The sequence below is a fragment of the Phlebotomus papatasi genome, chromosome 3, assembly GCF_024763615.1.
Source record: "Phlebotomus papatasi isolate M1 chromosome 3, Ppap_2.1, whole genome shotgun sequence".
NCBI lineage: Eukaryota > Metazoa > Arthropoda > Insecta > Diptera > Psychodidae > Phlebotomus > Phlebotomus papatasi.
In genome coordinates, this window is record NC_077224.1 from 10,486,929 (window position 1) to 10,504,462 (window position 17,534).

The window sequence follows — 17,534 nt, forward strand, 5'->3', positions numbered from 1 at the left end:
AAACGAATTTTAGATTTTGTTTGAATTTTTCGAACATTAATGACACAGTAATGACAGATAGAAAGCTATTTACCTTTTAGTCCAGAAACCTAGAGAAACAAATTTCAACCGTGCGTACATAGATTAGGTTTCTGTATTCACTAATTGCATTGGATTATTCCTTTTACCGGTTTTCAAGGTCAAATGTTAGAAAGTCTCTAGAGAGCGTATTTCTCAACCGATTGGGGTATATTTAGATTCATTTGAAAGGTCTTTGAATCATGGACAAAATACAATCCAAAATCGGTAGGTGGTTAACTTCTGTGCTCCCTGTGCTCCCCTAACTGAATTTTTCGTTCTATACTGTATTACGGAACCAAGGGTTATAATTCAAGTTATCTAATTTCCCGTATTTCCAGTTTTAATAGGATTGTTCGTAATTTTTTTGGGTTACCAAATGTTTCCTGTATGGGAAAGTGAGGCTATTTTGAGCTGTAGGGCTACATTGATATACAATTTTTCGCATATATTTTTAAAGGAAGTCAGGCTGGGCTCTTCAATTATTTTTTTGAGTTCGACAGTTGTTTTGTAGAGTTAAATTACATTGTGAAGAAACCGGTAGCCGCGGGGATATAGGGCAGCTCAGAAAAACAACGATTCTTCCCAAAGCTTTCGGCTCAGTCTCCAAGCCTTCCTCAGTGGCTGGGCGGGAAAGAGCATTTCTTTATTTTCTTTTTGTTTTTAAATTAATTCTTCCACTTACTCAAATCTAACAATTCCTTGCTTTGTCATATGGTCTAGGGATGCACAGGGCATGGGATTTTGAGGGAACTGTACTTTAATTTCTAATATTTTGCTAATTTTGTGGCAGTTTACAATATTTTAGCTTCACTCTTTTTGGTTTTCTTTGTGAGAACTAGTCCAAAGTTCAAATGAATACTAGTTTTTTTCAAAACGGACGTTTAGAGATTCAAATTTTCAAATTTCTTTTGTGTGCTCCATCCCACCATCATCAATCATTAGAGTTGGAAGGCTTGGAGACTGAGCCGAAAGCTTTGGGAAAAATCGTTGTTTTTCTGAGCTGCCCTATATCCCAGACGCTCACCGGTTTCTTCACAATACAAATATTCCGTCGGTAACCACATAAGAAGAATAAGAGTTAAATTACATTACGTTAAAGACCAGTATCCTTTAGAAATATGCGAAAAAATTGGATATCAATGAAGCCCCACCTCCTCCGAGGTGTTTTCAAGAGTTCCCAGTATGCACATTCAGTGGATTTCTACAAAGGTATATTGTGGGTTTCAAGGGTTTCAAGGAAATTGTCATGAGTTTCTCAGGATCTCATGGATTTCCCGCAGGATTTTCAGATTTTCAACGGATTGACTTTGGTTCTTAAGATATCCAAGTGTTCCCTGATAGTTTCCTAGTCAGACTGGTTTAAGTTCCCTTCAATATAGTGAATTGCTCTTTATGTGAAAATCTATCCATGGACCTCACTTATTTGACTTAACACTAAAACCTACTAAAACCGGTAAAATTTCCCGGTCTAAAAACTTTTTAAAAGTAACATATATATAAACGCTACAGTGTCGCTATCAAACTTTATGAATTTCCTAAAATATGCGTGTAATATATTTTTCAGTATTTAAATTTTATTTTTTTTTATTTTTTTCCAAGAAAAAATTGATGAGTGTCCTACCTACCGCGGTCTGTCATTTGACCGAGTATGCTAAGGAAAACCACCAAAAACGGTCGGTACGTTTAGTGTTACATTTTTTATAACATTTTTTCACCGAACGATTGGTTTGATGTGAGAATCGAACCCTTGATCTTAGCTAGTACCTTATCTAGTTAGTCATTGAAGCCCTAACCGATTTAAATCATTTACAAATCGGCTAAATAAAATCGGTAGGGGGAGGTGAGGCTACTTTGAGCTGTGGAGCTATATTGTTATACGATTTTTTCGCATATTTCTAATGGAAACTGGGTTTTAACATGATGTAGCTTAGATAGACAAAATAAATGTGGATCTAAATACAATCATTGTAAGGACCAGCTTAATTTAGAAATAGGTGAAAAATCGTATAACAATCTAGCCCCACAGCTCAAAGTAGCCCCACCTCCCCCTAATGTTCAGATACATTATTTTTAATTCTAAATTCAATTTCTTATGGCGCTGGCACACCTTTTCAATTGACTAAAATTCAATCGATTGAAATTTCACCTCTTACTCTTTCAAACTTAAATCAGATACAGCTGTCTCTTTCTGCCAAATGAAATTTAAAATTGAAATTGAAAATTACCTTGAAATTTCAATTTCCATTTGACAGAAAGAGACAGCTGTATCTGATTTCAGTTTGAAAGAGTAAGAGAGATAAAATTTCAATCGATTGAATTTTACTAAATTGAAAAGGTGTGCCAGCGCCGTTAGCTTTTACATGATTAATAGTCCAGTTTTGAGATTATGATATGAATCGTACACTGACTGAGAGAAATCTGAAAAAGTTAAAATAACATTCCGGAAATGTTAATTTTACCCTGTAGTATTGATCCGAAATCGGCGTAAAAATAATGCGTTTTAGATGTATTAGGGGTTAAAATTACTCTTTTTCATGTTAATTTAACCTTTAAAAAAGGTGTAAAATTGACATTAAAAAATGTTGATATGTATATTTTTACACCTAAAAACTGTTGAAGTTATGAGGAAAAAATGTTAATCACACCCTCGTTTTTTACTCTGTGTATGAATCGGTTTGATACGTCTATGAACCGGTAGCAAGATAGCTAAGGGAAGGTGGGAGGGTGGCGCCGTTGTCCCCTGTACAGAACGTTCAATAAATTAAAATAAAAGTAAAATAAAAGTGATTTTTAAAATCTAAAAAATTACCGCAACCAACCCCCTGGCAAGTTGGCCTTTTTATATGGAGCTATTTGAAGCCAATTCCTAAATTGATCTCCGACTCAGCTCACAGTGCTCCAAGGAAAAAATTTATTTAAACAAAAATTTAGTATATTTATCCCTCCATACGGAAAGGTATCTTATAATACGGAAAAACTTCTCACTTTTTAAATATTTAGCGTAACGGTCGCGAGTGCAAAAAAATCCCATATAAATTTAAATCGAAATATAAGAAAGTGGCTTCAAATTTCAGGAAACTTGCCAGGGGGTTGACCGCAACTGGATTGAAAGGTTTTTCAACTCAGTAAAGATTAAAAGAAAGCTTAAAAGCTCTTTATTAATATTTCTTTTTAAAAATAAAAAAAATAACACAATGTTATCTTATAGAGTTCTTAGGAAATCAACCAAACTTTCCGTGTCTGCCTAAAATAATCAAAATCGGTTTCGTATTGAATTTTTGGTTTTCGAAAAGGCTTTCGAGACTCTTTGAGAGCATTATTATTCAATTTTTTATTAGTTTCCCAGGATTTTCTTCAAGGAAAAGTCATCTTGGTTGTCTTTAGTAAATTTTCAGTAATGCAAAGATTTTTTTAAGATATAGTATCCGTGACAAATTCCAGCATTCCGCAAAGTTGAATTACTTTGCCACCCCTTTTAATTTTTACTCTAAATACTCTGGATAAATAAATCAAACTACAACAACTGATAACTTAATTAATTGTGCTTCCGTTAGGCAACTTGCATAACTTTTTTTTTGGACTAACAAGAAGGAAAGACGGAAATTTCAAGTAAAATTTCCCACATAATGTTTTTTTTAATTGCAACACAAGACATTGGATGGTAAGTTTAACATAAGGTAGGTATGTTACAGAATAAAACAACAATGTTGAACTTGTTGAATTAATGAAATATGTCACTAAACTCATTCATGCACGTGTGCTAATATTTCCCATCTTACTTACGTCATTAAAGAATAAATATTAGTCATATTAGTTCATCCTCGAAGTCCCAAAGAGTCTTGGGATATCGCAAGAAGTCAGCAAATATATATATTTGGAAATTGAAAAAAAACGAGAGAAAAATGAGACTTATTTAAAAAGAAAAAAAATTATTTTAATGATCCACACGTGGAAAAATTATCCATTCCAATTAATTTCAGATTTAAAATATTCAAAAATAAGCAAAAGAAGGTAATCGTGCAAAAAATCTCTATATACTTTCATCGTGATAGGCCATTAGAGACAATTTAGTTATAGTGCTTCCACATGAAACACACACCAAAGTTATGCGATAATTTAAAGTATTTTCCACCACTTTGAGAAAATCTCTGAGATTTTCCACCTGAGTAAGCATCAAACGTAATATAAAATTTATTCATTCTGCACTGCCGTTTCCAATTATGTTTCCACTGGATTTTCTCGGCATTTTCGACAGGAAAGTGAAAAATTGCCCCTAGGACTGAAATATGTTATAGATCAAATTATGTAAATATAAACATGTTGTAGGGTGGAATAACCGGCTATCGCCATGTTTAGGAAAAAATTAAATTCATTTAATCATAACTTTTGAATCCTTGTTACAAGATAAGTCAAATTTGACACAAAGTTACTTAGATGTATTGGCTCTAGATACGTGAAAACAATAATCCTAGAACATAACGCTGGACTACTTAAAAAACTGATTTTTATTAATAATGCAAAAATAACCATTTCGTCGCCACTTTTTACCACTTTTCGCCAGTTTTGTAAAATTTGTAACCACTTCTCGCCACCCACTTGAAAAGAACCACACTCGGTTATTTTAGGCAATGCTATGAAAAGAATACATTCACCATTTCTCTTTCCTTGTGATCACTTTATTATTACTCTCTTTAAATGATTTTTCTTCACTTCTATTTGAGAAATCAAATTATGGGGCTTTTGCAGAAAGTAAACAATGCAGATTTGACAACTGAGAATGTACGAAGTGAAGTTAGCGTCGCCTATTGAAAAGATATGGCGACAGGTGGTAAAATCAATTCCAGAATATTACCACTTCTCGCCATGCCTCATTTTTATACAAAAATAATATAAAATGAAATATTAATTGACTAAATACAAATTTTATGTATTCCACAAGTGCAATTAAATATTCAATAGACAAATTATTTACCCAAATAGGTATTTTTGGCATGATGAAAATTTGACGACACTTAGTACATTTGGTAAGATATGTTGGATTCGATGTACTTGCTTAAAATATTGCTCTAAAAAGTGATCAAAATCGTGAATCCAAAACGAATAATTATTATTTTTCGATTCTATGCGTAGAAGCAGAAACAATACAAAAAAAAATTGCGACTCATTTATTTCATAAATTGCCAAAAATAGCGATTTCAATGTAAGTGGCGAGAAGTGGGGCACTGGCGAGAACTGGTGATTCCACCCTAGGAAGAATATAAATATGCAAGAGGATGTGGCATTTAACATGGAAGTTTGACTGATTTAGTTCAATTGAATGGAACTGAAGAAAAGAAATATTATATCCTTGATCAGCAATATTTACAATAGGAAGTTTTAAGTAAATTAATTGTCTTATTGCTAGACGTATTTTACGTATCATTAGATTTGCAAAAAGAGGAAAATGTAATTTTTTTTCTAAATCAAAATTGACTTTAATGGCTCCTTTAGATCAAGAAAATTTTATAAAGTTGAAATTTAAATCTCTTTCTTTCTTAAAAACTTTGCATGTGTCTATCCTACTCTTTCGCACTCTTCTTTTTCTTTTGAACATCACACTAAATTCAATTTAGTTCAGTACAATTTTGGGTCCAAAAGAATTGGATGGACTTATGCAAATCTTTCGAAGAAAGGGACGCGAAATACAATATAGGCCTAAAAAAATTTTCGATGTCAACTTTAGGGGGCCTATCTCTTCTAGTTTATGAGATATTCGCGTTTAATGATTTGCATAAATCAAAGGGACTGTTAAAATCTGTAATCTTGCACAAAATTTTAGTGAAAACTCGATATTTCTTATCCATGTTTAAGAAATATCAACCAATTGAGATTTTTAGGGATTTTTCTTTGCTTAATTTACATGCATTCAGAATTTTCAATTCAGGGCAATTTTTGTTTAAACTTTGAGGAACATTTTCTTTAAATTGTCTCTGGAATATGGAATATTTCCCAAATTTTATTCACACGAATTCCCAAGAAATCTCAACAATGCAGGGAATTTTAGGGCTTGCATCGAGAATATGATGTCACCTGAAACTTTTCTACTAAAGCGTGTTCACGACAAGATGTACCAAATGATTTGATATTTTTATGACATATGTCACTAGCTCCGCATTTTCGTTGTATCTAAACATTGCAACACGTGTTTTTACCTTTTTTTTGTGAAACTCTCATCAAGGGAAAAGAGAAGGGAACTGATTGTGTACACTGTACACGTATCTAAAAAATCCTGGAATCAATTACGCGGACCTTGGAAAACTCACAAATACCTCATGCCAGACCGTCCGGAGGGTGATTATTCGATTCCTTGACAGTAAAACCACTGCCCAGAAACCGGGATGTGGAAAAAATCGGAGTATTTAGAGATCGAGATTTAGAGAAAAAGGTGATCATGCGCTACAAGAACAATCTTGATGGGAGGATTCAAGAAGAAGATTCGAGATTTCGCCAATCAAATACTTTAATAAAAGAGTAATAATATCTAATAAATCTAAAATGAATTAAACTTTCAAAAAATATTTTTCTTTTTTTTTAGTAGACTTCATTTTTAAATTTAAAGCATTATTCTTGGAAACAATCTTGTCGTGGACAAGCTTTATCTGACGAAATTATTTGACGATACAGTAGACTCTCGCTAATTCGGATCTTTTAAGATCGGGCTACTTTTTAATTCGAGCAGTAGTTAAATTAAAAAAAAGTTTGTTGACATTTTTCAAGTTAGATTGATTATATCGAGTGAAGTGATTCTACATTATTAAGGGGCTTTCATGAAATTTACAATGAATATGAGCATGTAAACTTAACCGTGCTGTCATACTAGGATTTTTTCAATTTGTAAATTCAATTTAATTTTCAGATGAATTGTTCCTATGCGATATTTTGCATTAAAAATCATTTGAATTAATAGATTTTCGCTTATTTATTGATATAAACTAATACTTGGTCCACCAAAACATGTTTAAATATGCTAAAATAGCATAAATGTGGAGCTCAGAGGCAAAATGACACATATCCTATGCTTTAGCCATAGGATATGTGTCATTTTGCCTCTGAGCTCCACAAATGTGGTTGCTCAAATTAATTTTAACTCAGAAAATTGCTTCCAATTTTATTGGACTTAGGCGATATAGGCGGTGGCAGCCAAAATCCCGAAAGCCAAAATCCCGAAAGCCAAAATCCCGAACGCCAAAATCCCGAAAAGGCCAAAATCCCGAAAGCCAAAATCCCGAAAGCCAAAATCCCGAATTTTTAAAATCGTGATAGGAATGAAATTGTATGGAGGAAAATGTTTAGAATAATTTCCCAAGGCACAGAAGATTTCCCTTTGCCTCCAGCAAGCGCGAGTGCAATCGTGGGAGTAGCTATGATACTTTTAAGAATTCGGGATTTTGGCTTTCGGGATTTTGGCCTATTCGGGATTTTGGCTTTCGGGATTTTGGCGTTCGGGATTTTGGCTTTCGGGATTTTGGCTTTCGGGATTTTGACCGGGACCCGATATAGGCACCCTCATTTTCGTTGTTTCTTTTTGCAAATGAGGTCCAACTAATGTGAAGTAGTTCCTCAAACTCTTCAGTAGCAATGAAGAAAATTGTTGTGTCCAAAAAATCACCAGTTGCGATATCATCATACATTTTTTCAATGAATCCGTGGGCAGATCTCTCTTGGATCCATTTTCTGGCCCACAATCTCTTCCTTTTACCTTGAGACACCTTTTTATTGAACATAATATCCTACATAAAGTAGGAAAATTTCTTCCTCATCACTGGGCTCACTCATTTTTCTATTAATGTAACAAAATCACAAATGACAAAATAAAACATCTGGCAATCTGCGCGGCTTTTTTGAATTTAGCAAATTTCTCGCAAAAATGTGTCCTGGCTATGAAAAATTTCAAGTGGTTCTCGCAGTTTGAATGCTCAATTTGCTGAATTCAATTTAAAATTAAATTGTGAAAAAAATCCTAGTGTGATAGCACCGTAATATGAGTATGCAGGTCATGCAGGTGAACAAAAAAAAATGCCCGAATTTAAGAGAGTCTACTGTATTGCGTTAAAATTGTGGGAATGTCCTACCCGGCAAATTCTGCAGAATTCTGCAGAAATTCGTCAGATTTAAAAATATAACTGCCGAAAATTCTTTAGAATTTCTGCAGAATTTTGTTCTAAAGGTGGATCCGAGATCCGATCGTTGTATGAAAATTTTGCAGAATTTTCGGCACTTTCCTCAAGATGTTGTTCTGTCAAAATGAACTTGGAATATTTTCTTTGAAATTATTTATCAACTTGGTAGAATTTATAATCACGATTTTCATGATATATTTTATATATATAAATACTGCGAGGGTATGCTGTCTATAGAGAAAGATTAAATAGCAGTATTAAATATACTCCCGACCGAAAATTCTGCATATTCTGATAATATGCACCAGAATTTTCTTGAGAACAAAAAAAAATGTTACGATGTGATTTTCAGCTGAGGGCACTAAAATTATTTATTATTTATGAAAACAATTATTCTTTTCACTTCAAGAAGTAATTTTCCTCAATTTTTGCAATAAAATGTAGAGATTTAAAAAAATCGTCAGTGAAGCATACATTAGGTAACGGGTGTGAGACTTCGCTTACTCGAGACAAATTTTCATAACTTTGGTTAATCGCCGGTACGATCGCTACTGCGGCTAGCGATTGATGACCGTTAAAAAAGGAAGAAGAAGAAAAATTGCGAAATTGCAGAACGAAGTTTTGCTGGGTATATTTAGAGAAAATCTGTAGATTTTCGGCAGAATTTCTGCCTAGAAAATCTGCATTGTGTCCATTACTTCACAAAAATATTGTTGATTTATGAAGAAATTGTAGAAGTTATAAAGAAAATGGTACGTTCTGCTTAACAAGCATTACCTATTAAACATTTTAGATAAGTAAAAAGATGTGAGCAAAAACAACTAATTTCTTAAAAATCGCCAATGGAATGATACAAAAACACGAAATTTAGGTCGACACTCTGCTCAAAGTTTTCACTTCACTATTCTCAGAATTAGACGGCGTCGCAGATCCTTTATTTTATATAAACACTGTGATATCACTAAAAGAATCACTATTGAATTTTGCAATCAAATTCAATGAAAAATATTCCATCTTTTCCGACACAGTTGACTGGAAAGTCTGGAATGTAGAAAAAAATCTACAAGAATCGGCAAATTTTCCACAAGAGTTCGTCAGAGTATGTTCTAGGATTCGGCAGAGGTGTAGATGTGTATATATTTTCAGCAGAAATCTAAAAGATATCTGACAAAATTATTTAACGATATTCCGTTAAAATTGTGGGAATGTTGTGTAATTTAAGTTTGAAATTCCCACAATGGCGCCATTTGCTCAAATTGCTCAGTTGGCTAATTTTCTAAACATCCCATCAAACAATCTGATTTGGAGGGATTTTTACTTAAATTTTTCAACTGATTTATCTTGTTAAATTTCTGAATATTTTTTGCATAAACACTATGCATAAGCAATTTACAAAAAAATAGTTATTTGACAAATCCGTGGTGATGAGAGAATAAAATTTTACTGAAAATGATAAATAAAAATTGCATATTACCCGATGGTGGAAATGTCCGTGGAGTGTCTTCATGACAATGGCGCATTGGCGAGTGGAAGAAGAAGAAGAAGAGTGATGTTTGTTGGGTCGAAGGCATTGATACGCCATTATTTTTCATCTAAACTTAGAATGGCTAGTGAGGTGAGAATTTTTCCAAAAAGTGACCCTTTTTCCTCGAATTCCGGTGCAATTTGTGCTGAAAAGCGTTGTGGTGTGTGTAGAGAGTGATTCTGTGGAGGAATTTCTGCGGTTTTTGTAGTTTAACTGGGGGAAAAATCCCATTGAAATTTGGAGCACGCGTTTTTCCTGCAAAATCCTGTCGTGGATTTTTTTCTCCGTGTGCTTTTGTTGTGTTTTTTTCTTGTTTTTCATGGCATTCTTTGGTGTTTTTGGGGATTGAATGGGGCTTTTCTTGGTCAATGGGGTTCAGTGGGATCAGAAATCAATAGCATTTGACTGGGTAAATGCGTCCAAGGTTACACCAGGAGCGTTACCTATATGTCATCTGCATTGCGCATATTTCTGCAGCGATGTCGAGGATTTTTCCTCAATTTTCCCACGGCTGCTTTGGTTGATTTTGGAAAGGGGGGAAGGAGACTGTTTTTTTTTTTTTTTGGGAAGATCGCCGCGCCCGCAATCACTCTCTCTGCTTCCCATCAGCTTTTCTTATCAGAAGTGGCCCCCGAAGAGAGGCACAGAGATAAGAAAGATTAAGTTCCTGGGGCTTTCTTCTTTGCAGATTTTGGGCATCTGAGGCCTAATCTACGCGACATTGAGGTTAAAATAAACGCGAGTGAAAAAGCTGCGAGACAATTTTATTTCGTGGAAATTTTGGGTGAAGGGTGACAAAGGCAAAGCAATCTCTGCAAATTCAGGAAGAAAACAAAAGAAGAAACTAAGAAAAACAGAGATTACAGAGAAAAAAGGCGTCTTTGAACCCAGGAAGATCCTCTCTATTTTGCCACTCGGGACCTCTTTTCAAGCCATCTGTCAATCTCGAAATTGCGGAGGAGCTCCTGAAGGAACAACAACAACAAGAAAAAAAAGTGTTTAGTGTTATGGCATCGCTGCTGGACGCATTTGACACTATTTTAGCTGAGAATCCTTCTCCACCCATTGCCACCCTCACCACTCAGCACTTTGCCGACAATAATCGCGATCCGACTGCTACGAATCCCTCTTCTGCTGCTTCATCAATTGCCGCAACTCCGGGTGCCGCCGTGACGAGCCCCCTGGGCACCACTCCGGCCACCGGAGGTGACCTACTCACCTTCCCGTCGCCACCAAACGGGGACGCTGTTGCCAATATGTTTGCTGATTCCTACGGCAGCGATCTTCTCAACGATCACGGTGGCTCCTTGGAAGAAAACAACTGTCTCTCTAATGGTCACGATCAGGACTGCAAAATTTGCCAGTAAGTCAATCTTTTTCAATTTTTCCCTTCCCTTTTTTGCCCTCCTGTCCCTTATGGCCCTTCCGGAACCTCAAATCTGCTTCCTGGACTAATTTTTTCTTCCCATACAGCATATGCTTCATGCAAATGCTTTACGGAATTTCAGAGTAAATGATCGTTTTTAAAGATTTGCATTGAATTCTGAAGAAAGAATTTTCCAATAAATCACTTTTTTTTTAAATATCAAACAAGTTTTAAAAAAGATTGCAAGGAAACTCAGCTAACTTGTTTCTCAAAAATAATTTTTTGATTTCGATATTTCATTGGATTTATTCATACACTCAGAAAAATAATCGAGTAAAACTTACTCGAATCGATGTTGAATTGACTCTTTCGTTGTGATTTTCGATTGACCGGACTTTCCGGACCGCAGCATATGCTGCAAGCCAATTTCACAATTTTTAATCAAAAATATCTAAGCTCAGGAATTAATTGAGGTCCTACAAAAAATATCTTACATTTGGACATCCTTATAGTTTGTAATCATCCACAAGAATCGGATTTTTATCAGTTCTGAATAATTAAAAAACATTGTTTTTCATAGAAAATGCATATGCTTCTTTGGGTACTACAGTCCCAAAAGAGACGAAAGAGTCAAAGGTTTGCATTGAATTCTGAATAAAAAGAATTTTCAAATAAATCACCTTTTTAAATATCAAACAAGTTTTAAAAAAGATTGCAAGGAAACTCAGGTGACTTGTTTCTCAAAAATAATTATTTGATTTCGATTTTTCGGATTTATTCGATTTGTTCATGAATTTCTACGAAATAAATTGTGATTTTATTTTTATTAATTCATTGCAAGGATTACAAGACTTTGCAAAGTGGCAAAGCGTTGTGGTTTTGAAGAGTACTCGAATTCTCTAATAGAAATTCAATTTAGAAAAGTAGTGTCTTTTCTAGAGAGAACTTATTCTAAAAACATTAAATATTTATCTCAGAAACACTTTTAAGGAACAACAAAGCGTATTCGAATCACAGAAATATGCTATAGAACCGCAGAATCGACTTCGTTATCCTTCTTCTAGAAACAGAAAAAAAATAAAGAAACGGTATTAAACCTTTTCGCTGTGAAGCGAAGTAAAGTAATTCGCTCTTAATTTCGAAAACAATTTAATGAGGATATTGTAAAAGAAAAAAACTAACCAGGAATAGTTGAAAAAGAACACGAGGGTCGAAAACCTTTGAAGATTTCGTTTCCGTGGGTCAAACTGGACCAAAAAAAAACGTTAGGGAAGATTGGGGCAAAAAGTCACAAATCGAAAACAAATTTGTTCAAATTCTCTGTAGTTCCTCTTGTTTTATCGTGATTCTTTATATTTGGGCGCTTTTTTGTGGCATTTACAATGATTTCGAAGCCCAAATCTCTCGATAATTTAAATGACATTTTGCCCTAAATGCCCAATTGAGAGAGAGTTTACTGTATTGCAAAATTCAACACCTTCAAAGATAAAAAAATAGCGGCTTAATTTTTTTTTCATATATAGATAGCTTCCGTAGACCTTCAATGTAGTGAGTTTCTTAGAATTCGAACAACGAATTTAGAAAATAAAAAATATTGAAATTTTTAGCCTTGTTTTAGAGATATTTTCTCCAAAGCAGATATCAATTTTTACCTATTTATTTTCCAAAATTGATGCACTGGTGAATATTTCCTAAATGATCTGGATTCTTTGAGTACGAAATCACTATCCGTTTTAGTATTTTTTAAAGATTCTTTTTTCAAGAAATCGTTTTTTTTTTAAATGACCATTTGGGGTGAAAAGTAATAAAATGTATGGGGCAAAAAGTAACAAAAACCGAAGCAATTTTTGACGACTCACGGCAAAAAGAAACGTCATTGCCGTATATCGCCGCTTGTTGTTGTAAACAAGTGATTGTGATGGAAATCCGAAAAAATTAAATAATACTCACTGTCCACTTTGGAGGATAGAAAATTCTAACGAGTTTTACTGAATCTAAGATACTTCGTTTAAGAAGAACGCGAAATCACTTACGTGGCATTTAATTGGCAACCCTTCGGCAGATTTCATCACAATCATCTCGCACATTTCGCCATTTTCGCCTTTTCAAAATGATTGAATAGAATTTTCTTGTCAAAAATAGCCTTTAGGAAATAACTTTAAAAGCGCTTTTTTCGTTTAGATAAAGGGAATCAAATTGTAATAGTTTTACCTCACGTCTGACACTATTTGTCTCAGCATTTTTGAAACTGGTCACAGAATTACCTTTTAAAAAACGGCTCGATAAATGTATTTCCTTACAAAATAGAGGAAAATAACTTTCACAAAATTGTAGAGTGGAAAATTTATAAAACTGCGCTAATTAGAAATTTCTTGGGTAGCTTCTAAAAAAATCAATTTCCGTTTTGTGACTTTTTGCCCCAGTCTCCCCTATATTTTTCTCTATTTTTTTTTAATAATAAAATAAGGGATGACAAAGCATCCCAGCTTTGCGGAGTGCTCGAATTCATGAGAAAGAGCTGTCCGTGTATTATCTTTTCGCATGCTTTTTGGGTAGATACCGCTTTGCCACCGATTAAATTGATTCATAAAATAAAAAAAGACATTCCGAAATAAGAAATTGCTTAAGAAAAGTAGATTTTAGAATTTTTTATTAAATTCGAGAGAGGTATAGTATAACCAGTACAATACGGATTGGAAATTTCAAGTTAATGTCATAAAAAATCCAAATTTATTCAAAAATTGGCTCTCTAAAGTGGTTAAACTTTGAAGTTCGAAAATTCGACATTGAAATGGTTTTCGAACATAAGTGTCCAAGGACGAATTATTCTCCTTGATCACCTATAATACATATTAGAAAATGAAAGAAATCGTAGGAGTAGTTTTCGAAATAAATAAAGACTGTCCTAGATATAGATCCTAGATAATGATGACTTATGGGGGGATCGTCGAAGACCAGAAGTCAATAACTCTTACCGTTTGGCCTCTAGTGGTGTCACGAGCTTTCGAACAAATAAAAAAAATTTTGAAAAATTTTTGAAAAATAGACTTAAATTACGGGTACTATAACGACTCATGACCGATTAAGCCCGTTCGGAATTGGTTCATTTGAAATCCAAATCCAAATATTTCCTGTAAGTTGATGACCTGATGAGCTAAATTAGTCCTTTTAAACGAAGAATTTTTGAAAAAAACTGAAATTTGGATTTTTCGGAGAACTTGATACAAACAAGAAATCATTTTTTTACGTATTTTACACAACGTTTCGTCTTGTAGAATAAGTTATGATATCAAGTAAATATAAAAATAAAATATAATATAATAAGTGAACCGCTTTCAACCACGCGTCTTAACGTTCACTGAATTTAAATTATTTATATATTTCATTACAAACTCCATTTAATTACGTAGTGTAACTATACAAGAAACCAAATTATTAAACAGAATTCAAATTAGAAAAGAGAATAAAAGACAATATTGTCAAAATCGATGCACTGTCGGACTTTCCGTGCATCACTTCGAGCAAAGACTTTACATGACTTTTTTACAAAGCGAGGAAAGAACAATAAAATGTATTTCCATCTCTGTAAAGCTATCTTTCCCAAGTAATTGAAGGACTAAAATAGCTAGAAATCCTTTTTCGGTAAGAATTCTGATAGCAATTAGCTAGTAGTAAATTGTCGAAAATTGCTCAATTTTCGTGTGATGTGTAATGTTAAGGGATGCGTCAGATACCTATTCGGAAGGGATTATCGTTATTACCGTAAATTTCTATCAGTTTCCTAAAAAATCATAGATTAACAATGAAAAAAAAAACGATTAAAAAAGTAGACATTCAGATTTTTTGGTTTGTGTCCCGGCTCATATTGAAAAAAACAGGTTAGTTTCTTGGCTTATTTTTTTTTTATTTCTATTTTCGTTTCTTTTTAAAACGATAAGAAAAAAAAATGTTTTGAAAGACTAATATCGTAAATTCTTTTAAAAAAAAGCTCCCTAAGTTTAAAATGACAACTTATGCAGCATATAATAAAGAAAATTTGTATGAGACTGCGTGCAACGGTGGCGCAGCGGTATAGCGCAGGACAGTTAACGGGAGGGCCGCGGGTTCGATCCTTGGCTGCTCCGTCTGTTTTTCTCTTTTTGATATTGTTTTTACTATAAATATATTTTATCCATTTAAAGTGATGAAAGTGACTTTCAACAGTTGATTTGAAGTATTTTTTTACGTCTATGGACGATAAGGACAAAAGTAACCCAGAAATTTAAATAGTTTTTCTGACAATACCAATGAATGTTAATTTACTCTAATGAAAAATATTATGTATGAGTATTGTATTTTTTTATTCCCGAAAGGCTTTTGCTTTAAAAAAAATGGAAGTATAAAAAAAATCGTAAAGAAATCATTCATCAATGCGGTAATATGTCGGTAATGGTCGTCATAATATATCAACTTTTATGGCACAATTTATGTAAGTAAATTAAATATTTAATTTAAAATAAAAGATTTTCAAAAATCTTTCGTAAAATCAGTCCTTTTAGGGGTTACTTTAAACGACCGCAACATTTTTCTAAATTTCTTATTTTATAGTGATCGATAATTTTAGGCCACGCCCCTTTTAGATGTAATGTGCAATCAAATGTGGAATTTAAATATTTTTAATGGGTAATACCGGGTTGCTACAATAAAACAACCTTCAAGCAAATCGAGCAAATCGCAATCATCAATTTCATTTTAGGGGTTTGCTAGAATTCTCCCGCCCACTAAAAAATAGACCACACCTCCAATGAGTTACGTTCACTATGTCGATTCTTTTCCTATTTCCCTTTTTTTGGACTTTTCTAATTAAGAAAAAATGCATTTTTTTTCTTTCAAATAAATAGTAATTGAGTTTTTTTTTTGTTTTTAAAACTTGTGATTTTCAGAACTAAATTAAAATCACCTCGAGTATTATCTTGTCTTCATGTCTTCTGTGAATTATGCATTGCAAAACTGTGCGCAAGTGACCCAACTCTGGGATACACCGTGGAATGCCCCAATTGCAAACAAATAACTAAGGTAGGTCACATACTAAATACAAAGGGACGGTTTTACTTTAAAAAAACAATAAAAAAAAGTCTATCAGACATAAATTCCCACGCTTCAAAAGCCAATTGATGGGCAATTTGTGACGCGTTTAGAAGAGATTTTTGAATAAATTAAGAGACTAATTTTCATGTAATTTTTCCCATCATCGCCGGGCTGAAACACGAAAAATAAAAAAAAAAATGTTTTGGATGCGCGAATAGATTGGTGCCAAGGGAGTTGCTTCATTGCACTGCGATTACGTTACGACCAATATACTTGATTTGTCCAGCATCGAGTTGCGTGTACTTGCGTGCACATCGTGCAAGGGGAAGGAGAATGCGATATCACGATGCAACGATTGCGCCAATATTCTCTGCGCTAGCTGTGATAATGCCCACCAATCGATGAGATGCTTTGAGAATCACAAAGTGGTGAAGCTGGAGGATCTGGTTAAGTCGTCATCCAGCGAAAAGATGGCCATACATAAGCCACTGTTCTGCACAACGCACGCCACGGAGAATCTCAAGTACTTCTGCTTCAGTTGCGAAGTTCCCGTGTGCAATGAATGTTTGATTGCTGAGCACAAGGGAGCTGATCATGTCTATGAGATTATCAGTGATGCTGAAAAGTGCGTCAGGGTGGAAGTTGAGAATCTGATGAAGGAGGCCAAGGGAAAGGTACGTAATGATTTTTCTTTTTTCTTTTTTATTTTATTTTAATTTTTTATTATATTTTTTTATATTTTTAAATAATGATGAAACATAAAAATTATTAGGAAATTAAAAAAAAGAAACAATATCAAAAAAGAAAATAAAAAAAGAAACGGGAATTTGATAAGTAAAAATATCAAATTGAACCAGTAAAAAGGAAAATACGATTAGAAGGTTCTTTGCCTTATTCCCCATTTTTTGTAAGTCCCTCGCCGTCTTAGTATTGATTAGAACCCCTGGAAGAAAATGATAAAGTCGTTTTATGTTCTCCTTTCCGTCTTTTTTCCTAGATTTAAATTAATTTGGGGTCTTATTGATCGTATTTTACGTTTAAAGCTGACTATACACTAGACAAAATTTATTGCAATATTTCTTTTCAATATCCAATATTGACAAGGATTGCCTCCATGAAAGTTTCAATATTGAAGAAAATTGTCCAGTGTGTAGGCAATTATTGAAATATTTCTTTCAATATGCAGCATTCTTTTTAATATTTTATTTCATTATTTGGAATGGCTACATACTGGGCCAAATAATGTCAATAAAAATTTTCAAAGTCACATTGAAATAAAATTTCAATGAAATTGATTTGATATTTACTTCAATATTTTTTAATGGTCAGGAATCTTCTTTGTTCAGAACATCACAGA

General features: G+C 33.6%; 1 protein-coding gene across 1 annotated transcript in view; it reads left to right on the forward strand.

The window, feature by feature from the left end:
- Positions 1–9,752: 9,752 nt before the first annotated feature.
- LOC129806671 (brain tumor protein) overlaps positions 9,753–17,534 on the forward strand; it is a 29,523-nt gene continuing 21,741 nt past the window's right edge. Inside the window, exons 1-4 of the mRNA XM_055855437.1 lie at positions 9,753–9,834; positions 10,433–11,107; positions 16,033–16,165; positions 16,396–16,851. Coding sequence (XP_055711412.1) covers positions 10,752–11,107; positions 16,033–16,165; positions 16,396–16,851 — 945 coding nt within the window. The 5' untranslated portion in view covers positions 9,753–9,834; positions 10,433–10,751. The remainder of the gene's footprint in view (positions 9,835–10,432; positions 11,108–16,032; positions 16,166–16,395; positions 16,852–17,534) is intronic.